Here is a 22,987-nt window from a genome sequence, read left to right on the forward strand (position 1 = left end):
ATTCTTTATATACATACTTAGATATTATATATAGTTTGGATTAATCCTCCGTAGGCAGTCTTGGTCTTTTTTGTTTAAAGCAAAATTCTTAATCTCAAATTTCTTTGCTCAAATTCAAATCTTTATTAAATAAAAGTTTTAACATTAAAGGAGTTAGTTATTTAATAATGTAGGAATGCGGAAAAGTATTGTAACCGTGAATTTTTCTATTTTCCCTTAGCTTTTCTAGTTTGTGTAATATGATACAGAGAGACGGTCAAAGAACGTCCTTAGGATCGACTTAGGATTTGAACGATCTACGAATGTCCTTAGGCTCGGCTTATTGTTAGACGTCCCAAGAACGTCGTTTAAATGCAGTGTGCTATGTGGACGACTTAAAATTACGTCCAGTGGGTATAATGTAGGCTGTATATAGAATTCCTTTAGTTTATTTAACATTGCTCGGGAAGTCCTGAAATTTTCATCCTAGTATAATATCTTAAGTCCGTCCCATTATTGTCCCGGGACATTCAGGACGAATTCAGGATCATCCCGAGGACGTCTTGTGTTATTAGGGAAATTAATGAAAAATGTGTTGATAGAAACGCGAAATTCTTTGACATATAATTATATATTTCCATTTATATGAAATAATGTTTCATATCATTACATCATACTACAATATTTATATTCCCCAATAGGGCACATTGTGCGAATATTATTTTGTATAATGTTATTACGAATTGACAAAAATTTTAAATAAGTGCGCTAAGATGATACGTTATAACGCAGCGTTTTGTCGAAATAAAGTTTTTAAATAACATTTGTCACAAATTAAATAAAGGAGTATACAAATTTTTAAGAATTTTGTCACCATTCGGTGATCGTTCCATTTCTACATTTTCTTGTGTATTTTTCTTCGTAGACCGAAAATTATACATTATTACTCGATTTGATCTAATTTTAAATTAATTTTTAAATTATTGAAGCATAATTGACGATTTCATGACGATGCGAATAATAATTCATTCACTTTGTTTCAATATAACAATTTTTCATTAAGTGTGGCGTTATTCTGACGATAATTATCGGTTTCTACAAATTGTTCTGTGCGCGGCATTCGGTCATGAACAGAAAAATAACCAAGAAAGAAACGTGGTTTCTAAAATATGGGTACCCCAGGCATTAATGCCACGGCACAGTATAAGAAAAAACAGTAGGTCGACTCCGTCATAAAGCACGGCGAAACTTGTCCTTTGCGCATGATCGAATTGCATAACCAGCAATATGACGGTTCTGATTGGACGATTCCAGCATATGACGTCATTAACCCGATTTAGGTTAAGTTAAACCACTGCGCTCGCAAACGCTATTATACGTCTAAGTTTAGATAATTGTATTAATTAAATGTAATTAAAATTCTTATAATTATTGTATTGTATTATTTAAAATTAGTTTTTTGCTTATGATTTTTTCCCAACTTCGAATTTTAAAGAATAATCTTTAGAAATGTAATTTTTTTAACGTAAGTTTTAATGTCCATTAAATGCACATTATAGTATGTTTGTTTGAGTAACATAATAACTATCTCTTTGTTTGATGTAGAATTATTTTTATAATATAAAAAAAGCTAAATACAAGATAGTGTTTCTAAAAGTTATGTCATATTAAATTCAATTTTCTTTAAAAAGAACACTTAAAAATAAAATCCGTATTCATGAAAAGAGGCATATACCTGACGTGTAGTCCAGAGACGAATGTTGTCCAGAGACAACATTCCAGAGTCATCAAAAGAAAAATTTGTACTCGTAAAAACAGGCATCCAAATCCCAAATAGCAATGCATTCTTGGTACAAAAAAAGAAATATTTTTATTACTACAAATTTTTCTTTGGTTGCAATCACGTTGCTATAATGAAGATGCCCTTTTTTTTTTTTTTTTAACATGGGGAAATCCTCATGGATACCCCTCCCTTCCGGGGGGAAGGGAGGCGGTTATGCCGGACTCTTACCGGCTAAAACCCCATGGTGGTCCACCTTCACATGGGACATGGGGGAGCGCCCCGGGATAGCTGAGGCATACTCCAACGGGCGCCCCCCCCCGAGCCCCTTCCCTCTCCCACTAGGGAGAGGATCGTCCTAACTGGAGACCGTTGCGGGACCACCACGCAACGGTCTCCCCTACCGAGGAGTTGCGTGCAATGGGATAGGGTGCCCCCACACCCCATCCCTGCAGCTCCCAGCAGCCACGGGCTGGAGGGCCAGGCTGATTCGCCCGTGCCTCCCTCCAGCCCGTGACTGTTAGTGAGGGAGAGGGTTATAAAACCCGGCAAAGGCCCGAGCCCTTCTCCCCGGTCTTTTCCTTCTGCAGGGCGGCTTTCCGTCGGCGTTCGGGGCCGACTCCCTCCGTCGTTCTTCGGTCTCCTTCTGCGAGATTACGGACTCGCAGAAGGAGAGCGCGGCTGCCCAGGTCTCCTCCCCTTTGAGCATGGCACTCACCATGCTCTCCAGGGAGAAGTCAGCCTGGTTGATGTTTAGGGCCCGTAGTAAAACCAGGCGGTCACCGTCCCATGCCGGACATTCCAGCGGGGTGTGATCCGCCGAGTCCACCCGAGCCCCGCAGTGGTGGCACACACTGATGGGTTCACGGCCTATGCGGTGCAGGAACTCACCGAAGCAACCATGCCCGGTGAGCACCTGCCCCAGCCTGTAAGTAAGGGATCCGAAGCGTCGCCGGCTCATCCATTCCATCAGAACGGGTCCAATGGCGCCGACGACGCGAGAGCCCGGCCCATCTAAGGTCAGGCTCTCGCCCCAGTCCTCGACAGCGCGCCTCCTCGCTTGGAGGCGCCACACTTCCTGCTCTTACGGTGTCCAAGGAGCCCCGGGGGCCCGAAGACGCGCACGCTTTTCTTCGTAGGCAAGAGCGTATATGCGCGCCTCGAGCGCCCACGGGAGCTCTCCGGCCACCAGCATCGCCGCCCTGGTGGCGATGATCCGGTAACCCCGTGTGGCACGGACGACCAATCCACGCTGGGATCTCTGTAGGAGATCCCTCGAGCGATGGTTGGCCACCATATCCGTGTACCACACGGGGACGCCATATAGCGCCATGGACCGGACCACGCCAAGGTACAGGCGGCGAGCTCCTCCTCCAGGTCCCCCGAGATTGGGCATTAGTCTGCCAAGGCTGGCAGACACTACCCTCACCCGGGGGACCAACCGCAGGAAGTGCGGCACGAAACTCCATCTGCTGTCGAGGATGAGACCCAGATACTTCATCTGGGTCCCAATTGGGACTCGAACCCCCTCTACGGTAAGCTGGGCCCCGCGCATTGGTCCCCTCACCCGAGGTCCGGCGAACCAGACGACCTCGGTCTTTTGGGGAGCCATGCGTAGGCCCAGCCTCCGTATTCGACCCACCAGTTGTGCCACGCCAACCTCGGCGAGGCGAATAGTGCTCCTCCAACCTTTCCCCCAGACCAGGAGTAGTGTGTCATCGGCGTAACACACCACCCCCAGCCCACGAAGGAGGGCGCCCCGGAGGACCCAGTTGTATCCGAGGGCCCACAGGAGTGGTCCAAGGACCGATCCCTGCGGGACACCCCGGTGGATCCCCCGTTTGTAACGTCGCCCGTACCGTCCCACGTAGCATATGCCCCTGTCCCGAAGGTAATCTCCGATTACTTTCTGCATATACGCCGGCACCCGATGGAATCGGAGTGCCTGGCGTATACACTCCCACGGGAGAGTATTGAAGGCGTTGGCTATGTCTAATGAGACCGCCAACACCTTTTTCCCGCGAGAGACAGCCTCATCCGAGAGGGCACGGACCCGCCGAACAGCATCGACGGTTGATCTGCCCTCTCGGAATCCGAACTGGCAGTCGGCCAGATCGGGGCCCTCCCGGGACAGGTGCTCTCGGAGGCGAGCAGCCAGGACGCGTTCCAGCATCTTGCTCGCCTCGTCGAGCAGGCAAATAGGGCGGTAAGCCGAGGGCGATCTCTCGGGCTTGCCCTCCTTCCGGAGGAGCACCAATTTGCCTCCTTCCACGTGGTGGGGAACCGCCCAGCCTCCAGACACTTCCCGAACAAGTGCTGGAGGCCGTCCATCAACTTTCTTGACACCAAGGCCAGGACCTTAGCGGGGATGCCGTCCGGGCCCGGGGCTGTCTTCTTCGCCCTGAGCCGTTTGGCAAGCCCCATTATCTCGTTCCTCGAGACCTCGCGCGCTTCCCCCCACTGGTCAGGCACCGGCGGAGGGAGCACGCCAAGATGAGCCACCTCCCCTGGCCCCTCAGGGAACAGGGTGGTGACTACGGTCTCGAGGAACTGCTGGTCGAGACTCTCCGTTAGGGGTGCGCCCGCCGCCCTGAATTTGTTACGAACAAGTTTATATGGGCGCCCCCACGGGTCACGGTCGACCGTCTCGACCAGCTCTTCCCAGGCTCTGGCCTTGGATTCTCCGATGGCTCGCTGGAGGGACCTTTTGGCATCGCGCCGCTGGTCCCTCAGCGAGGCCATCACCTCCGGGTCCTTTACGCGCTTGCGCGCATAATGGGTGCACCGGTGGATTGCCCGATTGCACTCGCGCCTGAGCTGCGCGATCTCGGGCGTCCACCAGTACACCCACTTCTTGGGGGGGGGGGGGGTTTCGGATACGGGGCATTGCGGCATCACAGATGTCTGTGAGCGCACCCCGCAGCCGCTCCCTCATCCACGTCGGCCATGGGTGTGGTCAAAATGCCTGACCAGGCCACTGACTCAGCCGCGGCCATCAAGAAGTCAACATTGAGCTTCCTGACGGCCCAGCGGCACGGCGTCGGCCCTCCCCGTCGCCATCAGCGGTTTGCTCTTGAGCTTGTCGCTGGCGGCCGTCGGAGGAGTCGGAGACCTCGAATCGAATGTATCGGTGATCCGATAGAGTCTTCTCCCCCTCCAAGACCCGCCACCCGGACACCTTGCGCGAGGCACGGGGGCATCCAAGGGTATGATAATGAAGGTGCCCTTCGTATATACAAAGCAACCTAAAGGCAACTGAAAGGAAATTGTTTCACAGGCAATTGAAGAGCAATAGTGTACAGAACTTATTAATATAAAATTTTCAGTAAAGTCAGAGCCGAATTAAGACTTATGTCGCCCCTAGACATCTCTATTAAATCTTTACCGCCTTTATTCAAGCCTCAAGTGTGAATTATCAAATTTATCAAATTTTATATTCTGCAGATGCTGCTTTCTTCTTACATTATTTTATGTAAAAGAATGCAAAGATTAATTATAATTATAAATGTTAAAATGTTAAAACATGTAGACCACGTATAAATAAAAGTACGTAATTTAAATTTTAAATTTTAGTTTTATTAAAATATTTTAATAATATAGTAACATGTTGCCAATGTCAGGTTTGACCCAAAGTTAATATAAATTTTGTTTTATTTAAAAAATTTTAGTTGATTGTGTCAATTACTACAAGATAAGTTAAAAAAAAGTAGTTTTACAAATACCGCCTTTCTAAATTTGTCGCTCCTAGACAATAGCCTAAATTAGTCTTGGGAGCTATAGTAATTCAATCTTGAGTAAAGTCATATACGCGACACGCATCGCTGGCAAGTCTGATGGATCGAACTTGAAAAAATCTTAAATATAAAAAGCATTTATGAATACCGCCCTTAGAAATACGAGTATTAAACGCAGTATTAGTATCGGCATTTCCTTTTTACACATCAAACCTGTTTTCTTTGCAAGAATACAACAGCTACATTATTTATATAAGTATGTGGTGCTTTAATACATAGAATTTAAACATTGGAACTATATAGACGTTATACAAAAAGTAATTAGTTATAAGAAGATATAAATGTACTATTACAAAACACAAACACATCATAAGACAAAGATAGATAGAGTTACATAGAGCTACATAAAGAAACTCTTACTTCCGTGGCTCAATAATAAAATATATGCCACCTTTCACTCCAAGTCCAATACATTTTTCGCTGAAAATAAATGCCTTTTTAGATCGAGGGTGAAGTTTAAATTTATAATTTGATAAAAGACACACCAGTCCAACTTTTGTTTGCATTAAGCCAAATTGCGCACCTGAAAATTAATAATTTAATATGTGATACTTGTTAAACATTTTTATAACTGCTTATTTTAGGCTTTGCAAAACTTTATTTTTTACTCTAAATAATTTACTAATTTCTTTAGTAAAAAAATAACATAAAATTTATCAAAACAAAATCAACGTTTTATTATTTATATTTTTTAAATATTATCGCAAAGTAGAGAGATAGAGAGAAAAAGAGAAGCAATGTTTTCAACATTTTAATTAAACTTAACTAGTTGAAATGTCTGGGGGCTATTCTTGAAAGTCGCAACTACAGTTGCGTATACGCAAGTAGCGAGTTACGAGTGATCGCTTTGGGAAATCCCTAGATCTCTATTCTTAAAATAGTTGCGTATACGCAAGTATGAAGTTGCGAATACTTGCAATAGAAAATCTCTAGAACGGTATTCTTGACAGACGCAAATGCAATCGTATACGCAACTTACCATTCGCAATGTAACGAATGGGTTATACCATACTTTTCTCTCGAAACGTATACGTTATTGTTGTGAGTAGTCTAATTTTAAAAACTTACAAATTTCTAAATTTTAATATAAATAATGTTTTTAAAAAATTAACTTTTTATTTAACTTAATTTAATCTTAATGTAACTTTTAACAAGTTAATTTTTGTTCGTGTAACATTTAACGTAAATAAATTAATTTTATAAGCCATTAACTTTAGCTTAATTAAGTTAAAAAAATGTATATATATATATGTATTATATATATATATATATATACGAGGTGTGTTCAAAAAGTATCGCGAATTTTGAATTTTCGCGGGTTACGTATATTCGAATTTCGATCTTTTTGTGGCGTTATGTTGGTACTCATGTCTCTCACTTATGCCGACAAGCTCGGCCATTTTGAATGTTCACTTAATTGTTGACAGCTGCTTTGCTTGCACGTGTTTTGGATCGTCTTCGATTTTTACCTATTCAAAAAAATGGATCAAAGAATCTGTATCAAATTTTGTGTGAAAAACGAAATTAAGTGCGCGGATGCATTCCGAATGTTGACTGTGGCATACGGAGAAGCTACCTTGGACCGAAGCAACGTTTATCGGTGGTACAAAATGTTCTCAGAAGGCCGAGAAGATGTGAACGACGAAGAGCGTGCCGGACGCCCGAGCACTTCAACAACAGACGAAAAAATTAATGAAGTGGAGAAAATGGTATTGGCCAATCGTCGAATCACCGTTAGAGAAGTTGCTGAGGACCTAAACATATCGATTGGCTCGTGCCATTCGATTTTTATCAATGATTTGGGCATGAGACGGGTCGCCGCGAAATTCGTACCAAAATTGCTCAATTGCGACCAAAAACAGCATCGCATGAACATTGCTAATGAGATGTTGGACTCTGTCCGCGACGACCCAAATTTGCTCCAGAGGGTCATAACTGGTGACGAATCGTGGGTTTATGGTTATGACGTGGAAACCAAAGCTCAATCATCTCAATGGAAGCTGCCGCACGAACCAAGACCGAAAAAAGCGCGCCAAGTTCGGTCGAATGTGAAAGTTTTGCTGACAGTTTTCTTCGATTGCAGGGGCGTGGTGCATCATGAGTTCTTGCCACAGGGTAGAACGGTCAATAAGGAATATTACCTGCAAGTTATGCGCAATTTGCGCGAAGCAATCCGCCAGAAACGCCCGGATTTGTGGAAGAACAAAAATTGGCTTTTGCACCACGATAACGTCCCTGCTCACACATCGTTGCTTGTGCGCGACTTTTGGCCAAAAACAAAACACTAATGATGCCGCAGCCACCGTATTCCCCAGATCTGGCCCCCTGTGACTTTTTCTTGTTCCCTAAACTGAAGAGGCCCATGAAAGGACGACGTTACGCTACGCTTGACGAGATAAAGACGGCATCGAAGGAGGAGCTGAACAAGATAAAAAAAAATGATTTTTTGAAGTGCTTCGAAGATTGGAAAAACCGTTGGCACAAGTGTATAATATCTCATGGGGATTACTTTGAAGGGGACAAAATAGATATTCAAGAATAAATAAATAATTTTTGAAAAAACACGAAATTCGCGATACTTTTTGAACACACCTCGTATGCTATTTGGGATTAAAACTAAAAAATCATCTCCACGCAAGTATCATAAAAGATAGAAATATTGCAATAATAGTAATTTTTAACTGATATTCACATAAATCAAAAATTAATAAATTGATTCATATCCTCACCAATGCACTTTCGTTTGCCTTCCCCGAATGATAAAAACGCACACGAATGCCTTTTTTTGTTTTCGTCTTCACAGAATCTTTCCGGATCAAATTTATCCGGATCTGGATATATCGTCGGATCTCTGTGTATACCAAGAACTGGTATCGTTATTAATGTTCCCTTTGGAATACATACGTCGATGTCTGTTATCGGTAAATCTATTTCTTCCGTACAGATTCGGTTTAAGACAGGAACAGATGGATATTTTCGCATACTTTCTGCAATATTAAAAAAATTATGTAACTCTTCCATAATTTATTTAAACTTATATACAATGTGTTCCGAAAATTGTGATACTACCATGGGAGAGGATACAAGAAAAAATAATTCAATGAGAAGTTATATTTACCTTGTATCACTTGATGTAAATATGTCATATTTTTTAAAGCTTCGTAAGTCAAATCACCATATTTTTTTAATACTTGATCAATTTCATCGCAAAGTTTATCTTGTATATTTTGATTTTGTGCTAATTCGAATAAAGTATATGATGCTGTAGCGGATGAGGTTTCAAATCCAGCTACAAAGAACGCAAAACTTTGCGCTGTTGCTTCTACCATTGTAAGTTTAATTGCTGTTAAATAAATGAAATTATATATTTCAAATAAAATTAAGGCGTTTTTCTAATTTAGTTTTATTTGCAGAAACTTTAAATTATTTGATAATGTATTTTGTTTAATAATCTTATGTTAAAAAAGAAACGTAATTTGAGTTGTAAAACTGCACTGTAAGACAAATATGTACATATTTTTAAAAATCTATTAATGTAAAAATGCTTTCAATATAATATACACGCGTATTAACCTTTATCGGGCTTGTTGTCATTGTGGCTATTCTCCATTAACTCCATTAATAAATCTACAAAGTCGTTGTTGATAATTTTATTATTTTGACGATATTCCACAATTTCTCGAAACATCTTCATGTAGAATTTGGTGACGCTTCGATGCGTAATGGGAATGGAAAAAAAATTCATAATTTGCGGAGCAAACATAAAAATGGCAACCCAAATTGAGTTTACTTTCAAAATTTTTTTTCCATAAATTCGAAACTTGTTGTTTGGTTCGTTAATGCAGTTGGAGTTGATACCAAAAGCAGTGGCCATTATAACATCAGTTGTATACCTATTGATAAAATTAAGAATTAATTTGTAATAAATTTTATTAAATTTTATGAAATATTAAGAATTGTGTAAAACAATATGAAATTAAATTCATACTGACAAGAAATCTAGCTGAAAAGTGAATTGGAAATTCGAAATTGCAGGTAAACAATAAATTGATACGCTCGTCATATGTTAAGTAATAGAAAAATAAAAAAAAAACAACTAATAGCAAGCAAAAAAGATGTTTAATTTATAGTAAATATAATTCAATCTTAAATAAATTGAGTTTGATTATACGTGTTATATTTATTAACTTTCTTCAACATTGAAATGATGTACAATTTTGGTATGATCAATCAAATATTAAAATATAAAGGATATGCAATAAAATATAAAAACGCAATATTGATAAAACTAGTTCAGAAACAAACTGATACAATGCAACTAATGTAAAAAGCTATATCAAATCAAATAATTTTAGATAAATATTATATACAAGAATGAAGAGAGGGATTATCCATTGAAACCAGTAATAAAAATAAAAAAAATTATTTAGACACATATGTAAGATATTTTACCTTGAAAACATATCCTTCATTTCTATAGATTCTTTCATCTGTGCTTTATTCTCCAGATAAATTGCAAAGTTGTTGCCAATTTTCTTTGCGATCTCAAACATCTGCCCTATTTTAACCGGAGTAAATGTGGGTGTTAGCTTGGCACGCATATTTTTCCATTTTTGTCCAGACAGCAGAAACAAATGGCCAGTTAATGGATCAATTTTTTCGTTGCAATAGAATCCACGATCGTGAAAATTGTGAAAATTTTTTATCAACACGGTCCGAATAAGCTCAAGATCGGTGATCACCAAATTTGGTTTAAAAAATGTATATAATCCAAAGGCGCCATGATGTTTATATTTCATGTACATATCTTGAAAAAATATACCTGTTGACAAATTTTCTATTTAATAATTTTGTTTTGTTTCAAGATCATTATATTTAAAGAGATTTTAGTCTCACGTTCAGAATTTCTAAAAACTTTTTAGAGTTTAGATACTTTTAATTAGCTGCGTTTTATTATGGACACAAAACAAATTATGGTAACGTCATTTGGATCAATGACGTAATTTGGTACAATTATCTTAACATGTTGAGGTCGTTAAGAATCCAAAAGAACCCACGCTAATTTTAAGGGTACACAGACCATTCAAAGTCGAACAACTTTCTATAAAACTAGTTTTTATTTGAAAGTACACTATCTTGAGAATACACCCCTAAATTTTTGTTAAATTATCTCAAAGATTAAAAATTTTATGAATATTTTTATTAAAAAAGTCAAATTTTGCAGTTTTCTTTTATTTGAATTTTTTCATTATGTTAAACTTATTTGAAAGTACACTGTTTTGAAAATACATTCCAAAATTTTTGTTGAATTATTTCAAAAATAAAAAATTTTAAGAATATTTTTGTAAAAAAGTCAAATTTTGCAGTTTTTTTATTTGAATTTTTTCATTATGTTAAAATATAATTAAGGTTGTTCTATAATAAGTTGCAAACACTCCCTCGCCAGTTGCAAAGAATGGCAACTAGCATTATTTCCGGTGGCAACGAACTGTCGCGGTTGCTAAACGAAAGTTGGCCAATTTTTAACTTTGGCGACAGCAACTGGCGATCGCATCACCACAGTATAAGAAAGAACAGTAGGTCGACTCTGTCACAAAGCACGGCAAAAGTTGTTCTTCGCGCATGACCAAATCACACAATTAGCAATATGGCGGTTAAATTTTGACTAAACGATTCCAGCAATATGGCGTCATTAATTCGACTCAAGTTAAGTTAAACCACTGCGCTTGCAAACGCTATTGGATCCATGCACAACCAGCAACATGGCAATCTTGTAGTCATCAGATCAAAGGTGCCAACACCAAGTCGACCTACTGTTCTTTCATATATTGTGCCGACGAGCTGATCCGCGCGCGAAAAGTCGGTAAATTAAATACTTATATGCAAGAATTTTATTAATAATTATCAGACACTCTGTATATATAGTTGTACTAATCATATTATTTAATAAGTTTGACAATATTTTTATATTTACATTAATTATGGTATCATAATTTTTATAACTCATAAAAGACGGTTGAGCTGCTATTTGATCACATTTTTACAATTGTAACAACTATTTTTTTCTTTGAGTGTAAATATTAAAGATACTCACCTACTGGTACTTTTCTAGCAACGATTGCTGCTACATTTCCAATTGGCACAACAGGTTCCGGGAAAAAAACACCTAAGTTACGCCAGAAATTGAATACTACGTATTTAAAATAAATATATACACAGGTCAAGACGCCGATGAAAATTCCAATTAATACTATGAATACCATTATGAATCTGAAATAGAATGATACATTTAGAGAATAAAAGAAACAATTTAAGTGCATAAAATGAGCAAAAGTTTTGGAACAGCCGATTAGATAATAAGTTTAAAAATTAATTTCTGCACTTTAAAAACTGTAGGGGAAGGTCAGATAGTATCGGACACCTAAGCTTTTTCAGAAATAATTTTTTTTAAATAACTAAATTTGAACATATTATATGCCATACCAAACTTCATTCTTATACCAAAACACCTCTTGAAACTCATTTTCCTAAAATAAAAACATCAATCGTTTTTTTATACTTTTTAAAGGCATTACATTTTTATCATGCTTGTTTGTGAAGGATTATATCGGACATAATATAGTGTGTGAAAAAAGAGTCATTTTTGGTGTAATAAACAATTTATTATTACTATTATTAGATGAGGGGGAGTAAAGGTAAAGGAAAAGAAAATATACTCATTAGCGTATGCAGATGATGTAGCAGTGGTTGCAGAGGAAGAGACAGGGATGAAAGGGATGATTAAGGCATTGGAAAGTTATATAAAACGGAAGGGATTAGAGGTCAATGTGGAGAAGACGAAAATAATGAGGTGTGAAAGGGGGGGGGGCAGGAGACAGAAAAAGAAATGGTGTGGAAATGGAAAGGAAGAGAGATAGAAGAGGTGAGAAAATACAAATATCTAAGATATGTAATAATGACAAATGGGAGTCAAAAAGAACATATAGAGGAGAGAGTTAACAAAGGAGCGGTGGTGATGAGAGAAGTGAGGAGGATAGGAAAGAGGAAGTTTAAAAAGGATTGGTCGAGAAGGATGTGGTTGTTTGATAGATTGGTTTGGACGATAATGGGATATGGAGTGGAGATATGGGGCTGGAAAAAAGAAAGAAGGTAAAGAGGATACAGGACAGGTTCTTGAAGTGGATTTTGAAGAATGGGAGGTACTCGCCGGGGTACGTGGTGAGGGAGGAAATGCAGAGGAAAAAGTTGAGGGAGAGGGCAGGGTTGAGGGCATGGAGTTATGAAAAGAAACTGGTAGAGGGAGGGGGAGGAGAGCTGGCAAGGTTGTGTTTGGAGGAAATGAGAGACAGGGCGAAGGTAGGAAAAGTAATGAGTAAATGGGAAGAAGAAAGAAGAGATTTTTATAAGGAAAAGAGTTAGAGCTTAATTGAGATAGAAAAGATGAGAGATGGGGGAGAGCTGTAGGGGGAAGAGGTAGTGGCAAGAGAAAGTAGGTGGCAGAAGGAAGAAAAATGGGAGAAAATAAGGGCTTTAAATTTAACATATGGTATGGTAGGGTGAAAGGTAAAGTGTTGCCAGAGTACCTAAAGAAGGAATGGAAGGAGCAAAGATGGCAGATAGTGGCAATTATAACTTGTGGCAATTATAACCATAATTATGTTTTAATGGAAAATGCAGATTCAAAAACGTGATTCAACTTATTAAATCAAATAGAATTGAATTTTTAAGAGTTTTAATTGGACATTTTTAGCAGGGAATTATCTTTTATATTTTAAACCTATTCGTAACATAATTTTCGTATAACTTTGAATTTTTATTTTTAGATTTGAAACAAAGATTTATCTCGTTTCAAATCTATTTATATTACTTTAGTATAAAAAAATATACTGAAGTAATATTAACAATAAATAAAAAGTATTAATACAATTTAACTAGTTTATTTTTTTGTAATTTAGTTACTTATAAATAATTTTTGGAACTTTATTATATTTATTCATAAGTTTAAGTTTAAAATTACCGTATTAACATTTTTTAACATAAAAATACAAAAAAGTAATTTTAATTTTATTTATTTATTTTATACAAAATAAAAGTTTATAAAGTATAAAGCTAAGAGATACTGTAATAAATTTTTTACATTTATAAAACATCCTGTAAAGAACAGAGATACTTTTAAATATTACTATATACTATATTCAATATATAATATATTTAAGAAAATGATGTTCACAAATTTAAATGAACTAATTAAAAAATCTATTCAACACTAAGTACTAACAATTAATTACGTTCATTACACCAAAATTGTCTTAATTTATAAATTTTTGTCTATATTGATCCGAAGCCGTTTAAAGAGGTATTTTGCGCATTATGTTAAACTTATATTATGTTAAACTTCTTGTTATAGAACAAATATGTGAACAATTTTATATTAGTACAGTCTGTTCATAATTGTATGAAAATTATTACGGAAGGTGAAAAATACATAGTATCTTTAAGGAATGTAAAAACCAAATGTATATATGTAGATATGACAGAAAATGCATACATATTTCATTTCCATAATGATTTTGAAATACAATAAAATACGAACAAAATAAGAAATAAAATATATTACTTAATGAAAAGAGAAAAAGAGAAGAGAAAAAATATGTAATAAATATTTAAATATGTGTTTTAAGTGATTTATCTTATATTCAATGTACATCAATGAGAAAAATTTTAATTGTAATAAAGTATATTAAATATTTGTAAAAAAAGATTGCTAATTTACACTTTATTTGATTTATAACTTTAACACGATACACAATAAAAATAAAATTTTTTGATTAAATATATATACAATATATATATTTGCTTTAATGTTATATTTTATTAATTTAAATATATTTATTGCTTGACATCATATAAAGATACAAAAAATTGGATCGATTTGTGGATAGCTTCAAAATATGAAGCATTCTTCCGACGCAATATCCGTATGCTACCAGAAAGATGGGAAAAAGTAGTGGTTAACGATGGACAATACTTCGAATAAAACATTAGGTACCGTTTTTTCACAATAAATGCCCAATTTTTGATAAAAAACGGCGGAAACTTATTTATACTGCTAATATATATATATATATATATATATATATATATATATATATATGATAGAGTAAGTAAAATATAAAACTGGAACATAAAAGTCTTCTACCATTTTGTGTAAAATTTACAATAATTAACGACCCAATGATTATCGGATCGTTGCTAATAACCCGGGAAAAAATATTTGATTGTATGTATGATACTCTATCATATATATATATATAATTATATATATTTATATTTGATTATATAATATATTTATATATTCATATAAAATATTTTTTCCCGGAAAAGCGCACAGGAAGTTATTTTTTTCAAGTGGCAGTGCGCCGCTTGTGTGTCTAAGTATAGTCATTTAAGTAACAATTTCTTCCGCGCCTCACAGTGCCGAGCGGCTTTTTTTTGCCGCGTGTTTGCATTAAGTGATGAACTGGGCTAAGTCAATAATTTTCAGTAATTAATGTTTTAATTATCAATTACTACGAATTTTATAAAATAGTAGAGGACCTTTCTGCTCAATTTAACTTGTTCTATCAGTACATAAGAGGTACAATTATCGGACACCTTATATGTATACTTCGTATTGTTTAATAAACTATAGGCATCTCTCCATCTTGAAAAAAATTGCATACAAATTACAAATTAATTACAAATTGAGCAGGAAACATAATATTTTATAATATACTTTTACAAAATTTTAAATACGCATTAAAATAAAAAAAAATTGAAACATTTATTTAAAAATAATTTTTTATTTGTAGCTGTACTATAATTCTAATCACATTAAATAATAAATTAGGCAGTATATTCTAACATTGAAAAAAATCAATTTACAATTTAATGATTGTTCACAATAGAAAAAAATTATTTTGATTAAATAAAAAAAAATACGTATATTATTATTATACGTTTATAGAACTATACATTGTATGTATCAGTTTCAGGAAAATAAAAAAATAGATTTATCAATTGGTTTGTCGTGAATCCATTATAATTACACTGTTGGAAAATTTGTGTATTTTTATTTAAAAAATGTGCTGGTTAAAGTTTTTGTGTTAATGAACATATATATTATTTATATGTGTAAATTTAACACTTGCCTGTTATGTTAACTGAATTTAACAGATATAAAGTGTCCAAACAGAACGGAGTCATCACGTCAAAATGATGTCAAAGGGACTGTAAAATGATCATTAAAAGTCACTTTTTGATCAATTACGATTTACTTTTATATCATTTTGATATAATTGTGAATCATTTTGATGTCATTTTGACTTATTCTGCTTGGATGTAGACTTGTGAAAATAATATGAAAAATCGTTTTTATAAATTTACATTTTGATCTGTTAAAATTTATAGAAAAAGTGTTGATGTCTATAACAGGAATTGGGATAATTGCAATACTTTTTTACTATTCTGTTAATTTCATCATAAAAAATTATGTTAATTGTACACACAATTATCTTCAAATTACGATCAAAATTACATTTCTTTTTTTGTTAAAATACTATTTTTACGCAGTATTAATGTTATCATTTAACACATCTAGATAATGTTAAATTAACACAAAATTTTAAGTAGACCGTTTGGGACATGTGATTTATATTAAATTTAACATAATTTCTCCAACTGTGTATACACGTTGTTATGTATATGGTAAATTCATAACAGCCGCGCGAGAGTATGAGCGCCACGCGTATGTTCATACTACGTGGCGCTGTGGTAAGGAGAGACGTGCGCGCGTATGCGTGCGGATCGGAGCACTCTCCGTCTGAGAAGCTGGAGCAGGAAGCACGCGGTCGAAATTTAGGCTGTGTCCCCCCCCCCCGCGCTTGTATAACGAGTATCGCCCTAAAATACATCTCTGTACATCCTCACTACTAGGCATAATCTTTATATACCGATTCGGGAATAAGAATATAACAAAACTGGCGACGAGTATGGGATATCAGTAAGTGAGTGAGTGGAAATTATAAGTGGAAATTGTAGAAACTTTCGAGTGAGAGAGAGACAGAGAACGTGCTGTGGAACGTGGAAACGTGCGAGCGAGCGAGACGATCGGTCGGCTTTGTTTTTCCTTTTTTTTGAAGACAATAGAAAAGGACACAAATTATGATGCCTACAAGTTCGGGTGTTGGTAGTTCTGGCGGTGCGGGAAATTCGGTGAATGCAGGAGCTGGACCCGCGTTTGTCGCAAACCTGCAAAGTGCGATTCAAATTGAAAAATTCGATCCGGCAACACAGACTTGGAAGCGTTGGTTACGTCTAGAAGGTGCGTTCAAGGTCTATAGAATAACGGACACGGAAGAAAAAGTTGTTTACTTGCTTTACTAAATCGGAGTTCCCAGTAAACATTTCGCAGCATTAATGTCTTCAAGACATTTAAAAGACATCTTAAAGACATCTCGGAAAAGATGTCTTGAAAAAGATATCTTCAAGACGTCTAAAAAATGTCTTAAACAAAACATCTTGAAGACTTCTTTAAATAATGTCTAAAAGATATCTTCAAGACATCTCGTAAAAGACATCTTTCATACATCTCTAAAAAATATCTTAAAGATATCTTTAAGAGATCTCGTAAAAGACATCTTCCACTTGCGCACGCGCACGGTAACGGCCAATCAGACTTGCAAGTAAACCTACGGAGGTGTGACTCACCGATTTGAATAAAACTTTGCAAATTTGTAGAACTATGAAAAATATTTGACACGTATTTTTTTTATCGGCAATGGTCCACTCTGAAGGGTGGAAACTACCCCTTGAAGGTAAGAGATAGAATTAACATTTTCGGTAAAATAAGTTAAAAATTTTAAAAAGTAAAATGGGTTAAGGGGTTTTTGGGGTCGTTGAAACTAAATCTTATGTCAAAAGTTGAAATTCAAAATGGCTGACCCAATATGGCGTATAGATACGTTAAAATTTTTATTATTTTTTATCACAATGAGTAAATTTTAAGAATTCTTGTCATTACAGAATAAAAATTTCCGATTTTGGGTCGATGAGTTTAAATATGGTGTTAAAGATATAAAATTCAAAATAGCGGTCTCAATATGGTAGCTATATACGTTAAAATTTATAATTTTTGCAAAAAATGTGTCGATACAAGGTCCTCACCTTTCGAGGTGCTTCTTTACAGTGAGTCCTCTTGTTTTACGCCAATTACAAAGTAAACTGGCTTGCCAGATAATATTAACATTTTTATAAATTTATAGAATTACAATTATTTTCTAATACAGATTATTTTAAAAAACAATAGTGTAAAGAGATTTACGATTTTCATAAGAAAGGCAAGGGGACTCACTGTTAAAAAGCACCCCGAAAAGTGAGAGGCAAGGAGACTCACTGTAAAAAAGCACCCCGAAAAATGAGTGGCAAGGGGACTCACTGTAAAAAAGCACCACGAAAGGTGAGGACCTTGTATCGACACATTTCTTGCAAAAATTATAAATTTTAACGTATATAGCTACCATATTGAGACCGCTATTTTGAATTTTATATCTTTAACACCATATTTAAAATCATCGACTCAAAATCGGAAATTTTTATTCTGTAATGACAAGAATGCTTAAAATTTACTCATTTTGATAAAAAATAATAAAAATTTTAACGTATCTAGACGCCATATTGGGTCAGCCATTTTGAATTTCATACTTTTGACATAAGATTTAGTTTCAGCGACCCCAAAAATCCCTTAACTCATTTTACTTTTTAAAATTTTTAACTTATTTCACCTAAAATGTTAATTCTATTCTTTACCTTCAAGGGGTAGTTTTCACTCTTCAGAGTGGACCATTGCCGATAAAAGAAAATACATGTCAAATATTTTTCATAGTTCTACAAATTTGCAAAGTTTCATTCAAATCGGTGAGTCACACCTCCCTAGGTTTACTTGTTAGACACACTTTACCTCGTCGCAACATTCCGCAGTAGCTTCCCCCCGCATCGTAATGCTCTCTGTCCCTATATTTTTATGTCCATGGCGAGAACTATAACCTAACGTTGTTCCGTGGTCGTCATTGATATCATTGTTGACTCTGGTTGAATCTGCTGTGAAGCAGATTCCGTTGGTCCGTTTGGGGCAACAAACGTATGTGGACGCGTTTATTGTTTATCCGTTACGAGTTACGAGTACTAAAAATTAACTAACAAGCAAACCTACCCAACTGTTACACTCCGAGTTTGATGAGCTTTGAATATGTTGTAGTCTAGGTCAAAATAAGAGACACGTATTTTTTTATAAGGGCTCATACGCACTTTTAGGGGATGAAACACCTCTTTGAAGAAAAAGACTTTTTTTTTCGAAGCATATATCGTCGAAACTATAAGAGATAGAAAAAAATGTTCTAATTAAAAGTTAAATGGAATGAAAAGTACTATACAACAGTGATAAAAAAATTTTTTCTTTTAATTTTTTTTATACTTTTCCTCATCACCTACCAATTTTTTTCAAAATTTTTATTTCTTTTTATAAGCGGAATAAAGTTTATTTTATTACGAATCCAACGATGTATAACAAAGTTATATTCCGACATTTCCATTTGCCAAAAATAATTAAAAACTTCTCTATACTCATGGTACGCGCACCCATCCGTGTGCTACGGAAGTGTCCCTTTCCAATTTTGACGAGTTTTTAATATGTTGTTTTCTATTTATTCTATTTCTATATTAATTATGTTGATTTCTGAAAAATGTGTCTTTGGGCTACAACTTTATCATACATGTTTAAATTTGTTGTTAAATAGGCTATAAGTTTTGATATAAGATAAATTTTAAATTTTTCAAAAATTTAGAAGAGGGGGGAAGAAGATTTTGAGAAAAATGACATTTTCAAAAAACCTGAGCGAACGGTTATAAAGTACATAGAAAGCCATAAAACTTTTATTTGAAACTTTTTTTTATATCTTTTACCGTTTCGACAGTATTACCTCAGAAATTAAACAATCAATTTTTTTCAACAGCGTGTTTCACCCCCTTAACGGTCATATGGGCGTATAAAAAATGCGTGTCCCATATTTTTATTTGTATTACAACATATTAAAAACTCGTCAAAATTGGAAAGGGACACTTCCGTAGCACACGGACGGGTGCGCGTACCATGAGTATAGAAAAGTTTTTAATTATTTTTGGCAAATGGGAATGTCGGAATATAACTTTGTTATACATCGTTGGATTCGTAATAAAATAAACTTTATTCCGCTTATAAAAAGAAATAAAAATTTTGAAAAAAATTGGTAGGTGATGAGGAAAAGTATAAAAAAAATTAAAAAAAAATTTTTTATCACTGTTGTATAGTACTTTTCATGCCATTTAACTTTTAATTAGAACATTTTTTTCTATCTCTTATAGTTTCGACGATATACGCTTCGAAAAAAAAAGTCTTTTTCTTTAAAGAGGTGTTTCATCCCCTAAAAGTGCGCATGGGCCCTTATAAAAAAATACGTGTCTCTTATTTTGACCTAGACTACAACATATTCAAAGCTCATCAAAATCGGAGTGTAACAGTTGGGTAGGTTTGCTTGTAAGTGAACTGTGCTAATATAATCAAGTTTAAGAGCAACTTAATTATATTAACCTCATCAAAGGTCAGTAAATTGGTTTATCATGAAATGTAATAATGCTTAAGCTCATTACAAAATGTCAATATTGATAAAAATAAGGCTAATATATTAACGAGTCTAATTTCTGATTGAGGAACATATATAGAATTACGTTGCATTGGATTTTGTTGCTGTGCTTTTATTTGTATTCCTATTACTGTTGTTTGACATTTTGCAAAGGTCAAACTTCAAACGAAACAAATATGTGGTTTTGGTGTGATATTCTAAAGCTTTTTTTATATATTTTCCATTTTATGTGCATGATACGCATGTATCATTTTATCCTTGTTAAGTTCCTTGAATTTCAAACAGGATGAAATAATGAGTCATCTTACATAAAACAGAATAATAGGCTAATCTTAACAGATTTCATCGATAAGAATATTGACATTTTTGATGCTTTAATAACTATATATATATAAAAGTTTTTACATTAAAACAGTTTGATATATGCTAACATGATTATTATGAGGGATATAATAATGCGTGCATCTTTGTAATAACATATTAAGAACAATGTACCACTGAAAAAGAGTAAACAATACTTAATTTCTAGCTATTTTTACACGTACGCAAGTTGTCTCGCAGGGATATGATATACAAGCGTTTTTCTGTGCTTATTGCTATTACCGGATTTTTTATTTTTATATATTTTTATATCTGTATATATTATTATTTCTTACTATGTATGTTTGCATATATTTTTATTGTTATTATATTTCTTTGTATTATTATTTTGCGCGTATATATATATTTTTTTTGTGTAATATATTTTTTATTAGCTTGTGTCGCGTATTAATAACTTTATCCTATTTGCGTGTACGTGTATCTTTTTTTGGTCTCTTCTTATCGTGTAGTTTACATCGTTGTGTTTCTTGTTTACCATGTACGCTGAACAATGTACCGCTGAAGAAGGGTAAAGAGTACTAATGTGTGCTTTTAATTATTTGAGAAAGTTATCGTAGTTTATGTATCCTTCGTATATACATGAATGTATGCTTTTTGGTACTTACAACCAGGGAAAGGAAAGTTACTTTTTAAAAGTAACTTGTTATTGTTACTCGTTACCGTATCAAAAAAGTAACTAATTATACCGTTATTCGTTAGTGACTCTCAAAAGTAACTCGTGACCGTTACCGTTACATAGATAGTAACGATTCGTTACTTTGTTGTTACTTTTTTAATTTTAAAATAGAATTAGATTATGTTTAAAAATTTTTATATAATTCTAAACTTACAGTTCTTAAAATAAATAAAACTACAAAAATTATATAGAATTTTTTGAATAAGATTCATATAGAATTTGTTAAATATAAACTACATTTTTTATTGATATTTTTAATAGAAAGTTAAATAATTACGTCACAAAGGTTTGACTTTTATATGAAGGTTTTACTTTGTAATGTATTGTAAAAATTAAATCATGAAAATGTTTTACTTTATATAGTATTACATTTTTATCGGTATTAATTTACTATTTACTTTAAACAAAAGTTGACAACTGTAAAGTTCGTTTTTATGCTAATACAATTCTGTGATTGGTTTATTTTACAACTATTTATCAAAACGATCTTAAATATAATATAACAACGAACTATGAATATTGATTGAATAATGAAGATTAAAAATTATATTATAAATTAAAAAGTAACGATGAAAGTAACTATTAAATTTGTTACCGTTACTAGCTTGTAGCTACGTTACAGTTACAGTTACAAAAAATAAAAATTAACGCCGTTACTAATTTGTTACCAAAAAAAGTAACTATATTATTTGTAACGGTAATGCCGTTACAAATAACTCGTTACTTTTAATCCCTGCTTACAACATATGAGAAATTTTAATTTTTTGAAACATTTGCTTTTTGAACATTTTATATATTTATGTATACAATAAATGCAATTTTCTATTTTTATTGATTTCATATTAATACTTAATTTTTTTATAAGTGTAGTTAATACCAAAAATAATGGAAAGATTAATAATATCGCAGAGATTAAGAAACACATTACAAGATGGTTTCAACACGCTGGTAATAAGATGCGGTATTACTAAAAAAAAGCACAATAACTATGACATGACTAATATTTTTATATAATATTTTTATATATTTTTATATATGTATTTTTTTGTTTATTGTGCAATGTTACTGTGATGTATGTACTGTTATGTATTCCACGATAGTACAATAAGTATTTCAAAAAATGACAATAATTCTGACTGAGTAATATTTTAAGATATAGTCATTTTTATTTTTAGTTCATTGTGCAATATTAATTTTATACGCTATATTTATATGTGAAAGTTCAATTATGTATTTATAAAAACCGAGTCAATAATTCTAAGTAACATTTTGATATATAAATATATTTTTAGTTTATCCAGTTTTTTGATTTAAAATATGTATAATGAATTCTATTGAAATTATATTTACGACAAAATTTATTATCTCTTTAATTTAATGCAAATTCATTATACAAATTAATTATGGCCTGACAAAAAAAATATTAATGTCATTAATTACTATAAGGAAAAAACTATAATAAGTAATTACTACTAAAATAATTACGTACGTTTATATAATATAAGTGATTATTATGATCTAACAGTTTTATTGTTTTACAAACAGTTTCTTTGCGTCCAAAACGTGTTTTATATCCGATGTATGCTTAGGCTTAGATTTAGGTTCTATTATAAATTGGTGTAGTAAAGTTTAAATAAGCCGGTAGACCATGGGATGATTACAA

At 34.4% G+C, this 22,987-nt stretch overlaps 1 protein-coding gene across 1 annotated transcript in view; it reads right to left on the reverse strand.

Moving 5' to 3' along the window:
• Positions 1 to 4,604: 4,604 nt before the first annotated feature.
• LOC105198095 (probable cytochrome P450 6a14) overlaps positions 4,605 to 22,987 on the reverse strand; it is a 51,618-nt gene continuing 33,235 nt past the window's right edge. Inside the window, exons 2-7 of the mRNA XM_026141344.2 lie at positions 11,648 to 11,823; positions 10,006 to 10,375; positions 9,127 to 9,446; positions 8,672 to 8,896; positions 8,283 to 8,540; positions 4,605 to 6,076 (exon numbers count right to left, since the gene is read on the reverse strand). Coding sequence (XP_025997129.2) covers positions 5,910 to 6,076; positions 8,283 to 8,540; positions 8,672 to 8,896; positions 9,127 to 9,446; positions 10,006 to 10,375; positions 11,648 to 11,823 — 1,516 coding nt within the window. The 3' untranslated portion in view covers positions 4,605 to 5,909. The remainder of the gene's footprint in view (positions 6,077 to 8,282; positions 8,541 to 8,671; positions 8,897 to 9,126; positions 9,447 to 10,005; positions 10,376 to 11,647; positions 11,824 to 22,987) is intronic.

Source organism: Solenopsis invicta, chromosome 12, assembly GCF_016802725.1.
Source record: "Solenopsis invicta isolate M01_SB chromosome 12, UNIL_Sinv_3.0, whole genome shotgun sequence".
Taxonomy (NCBI): domain Eukaryota; kingdom Metazoa; phylum Arthropoda; class Insecta; order Hymenoptera; family Formicidae; genus Solenopsis; species Solenopsis invicta.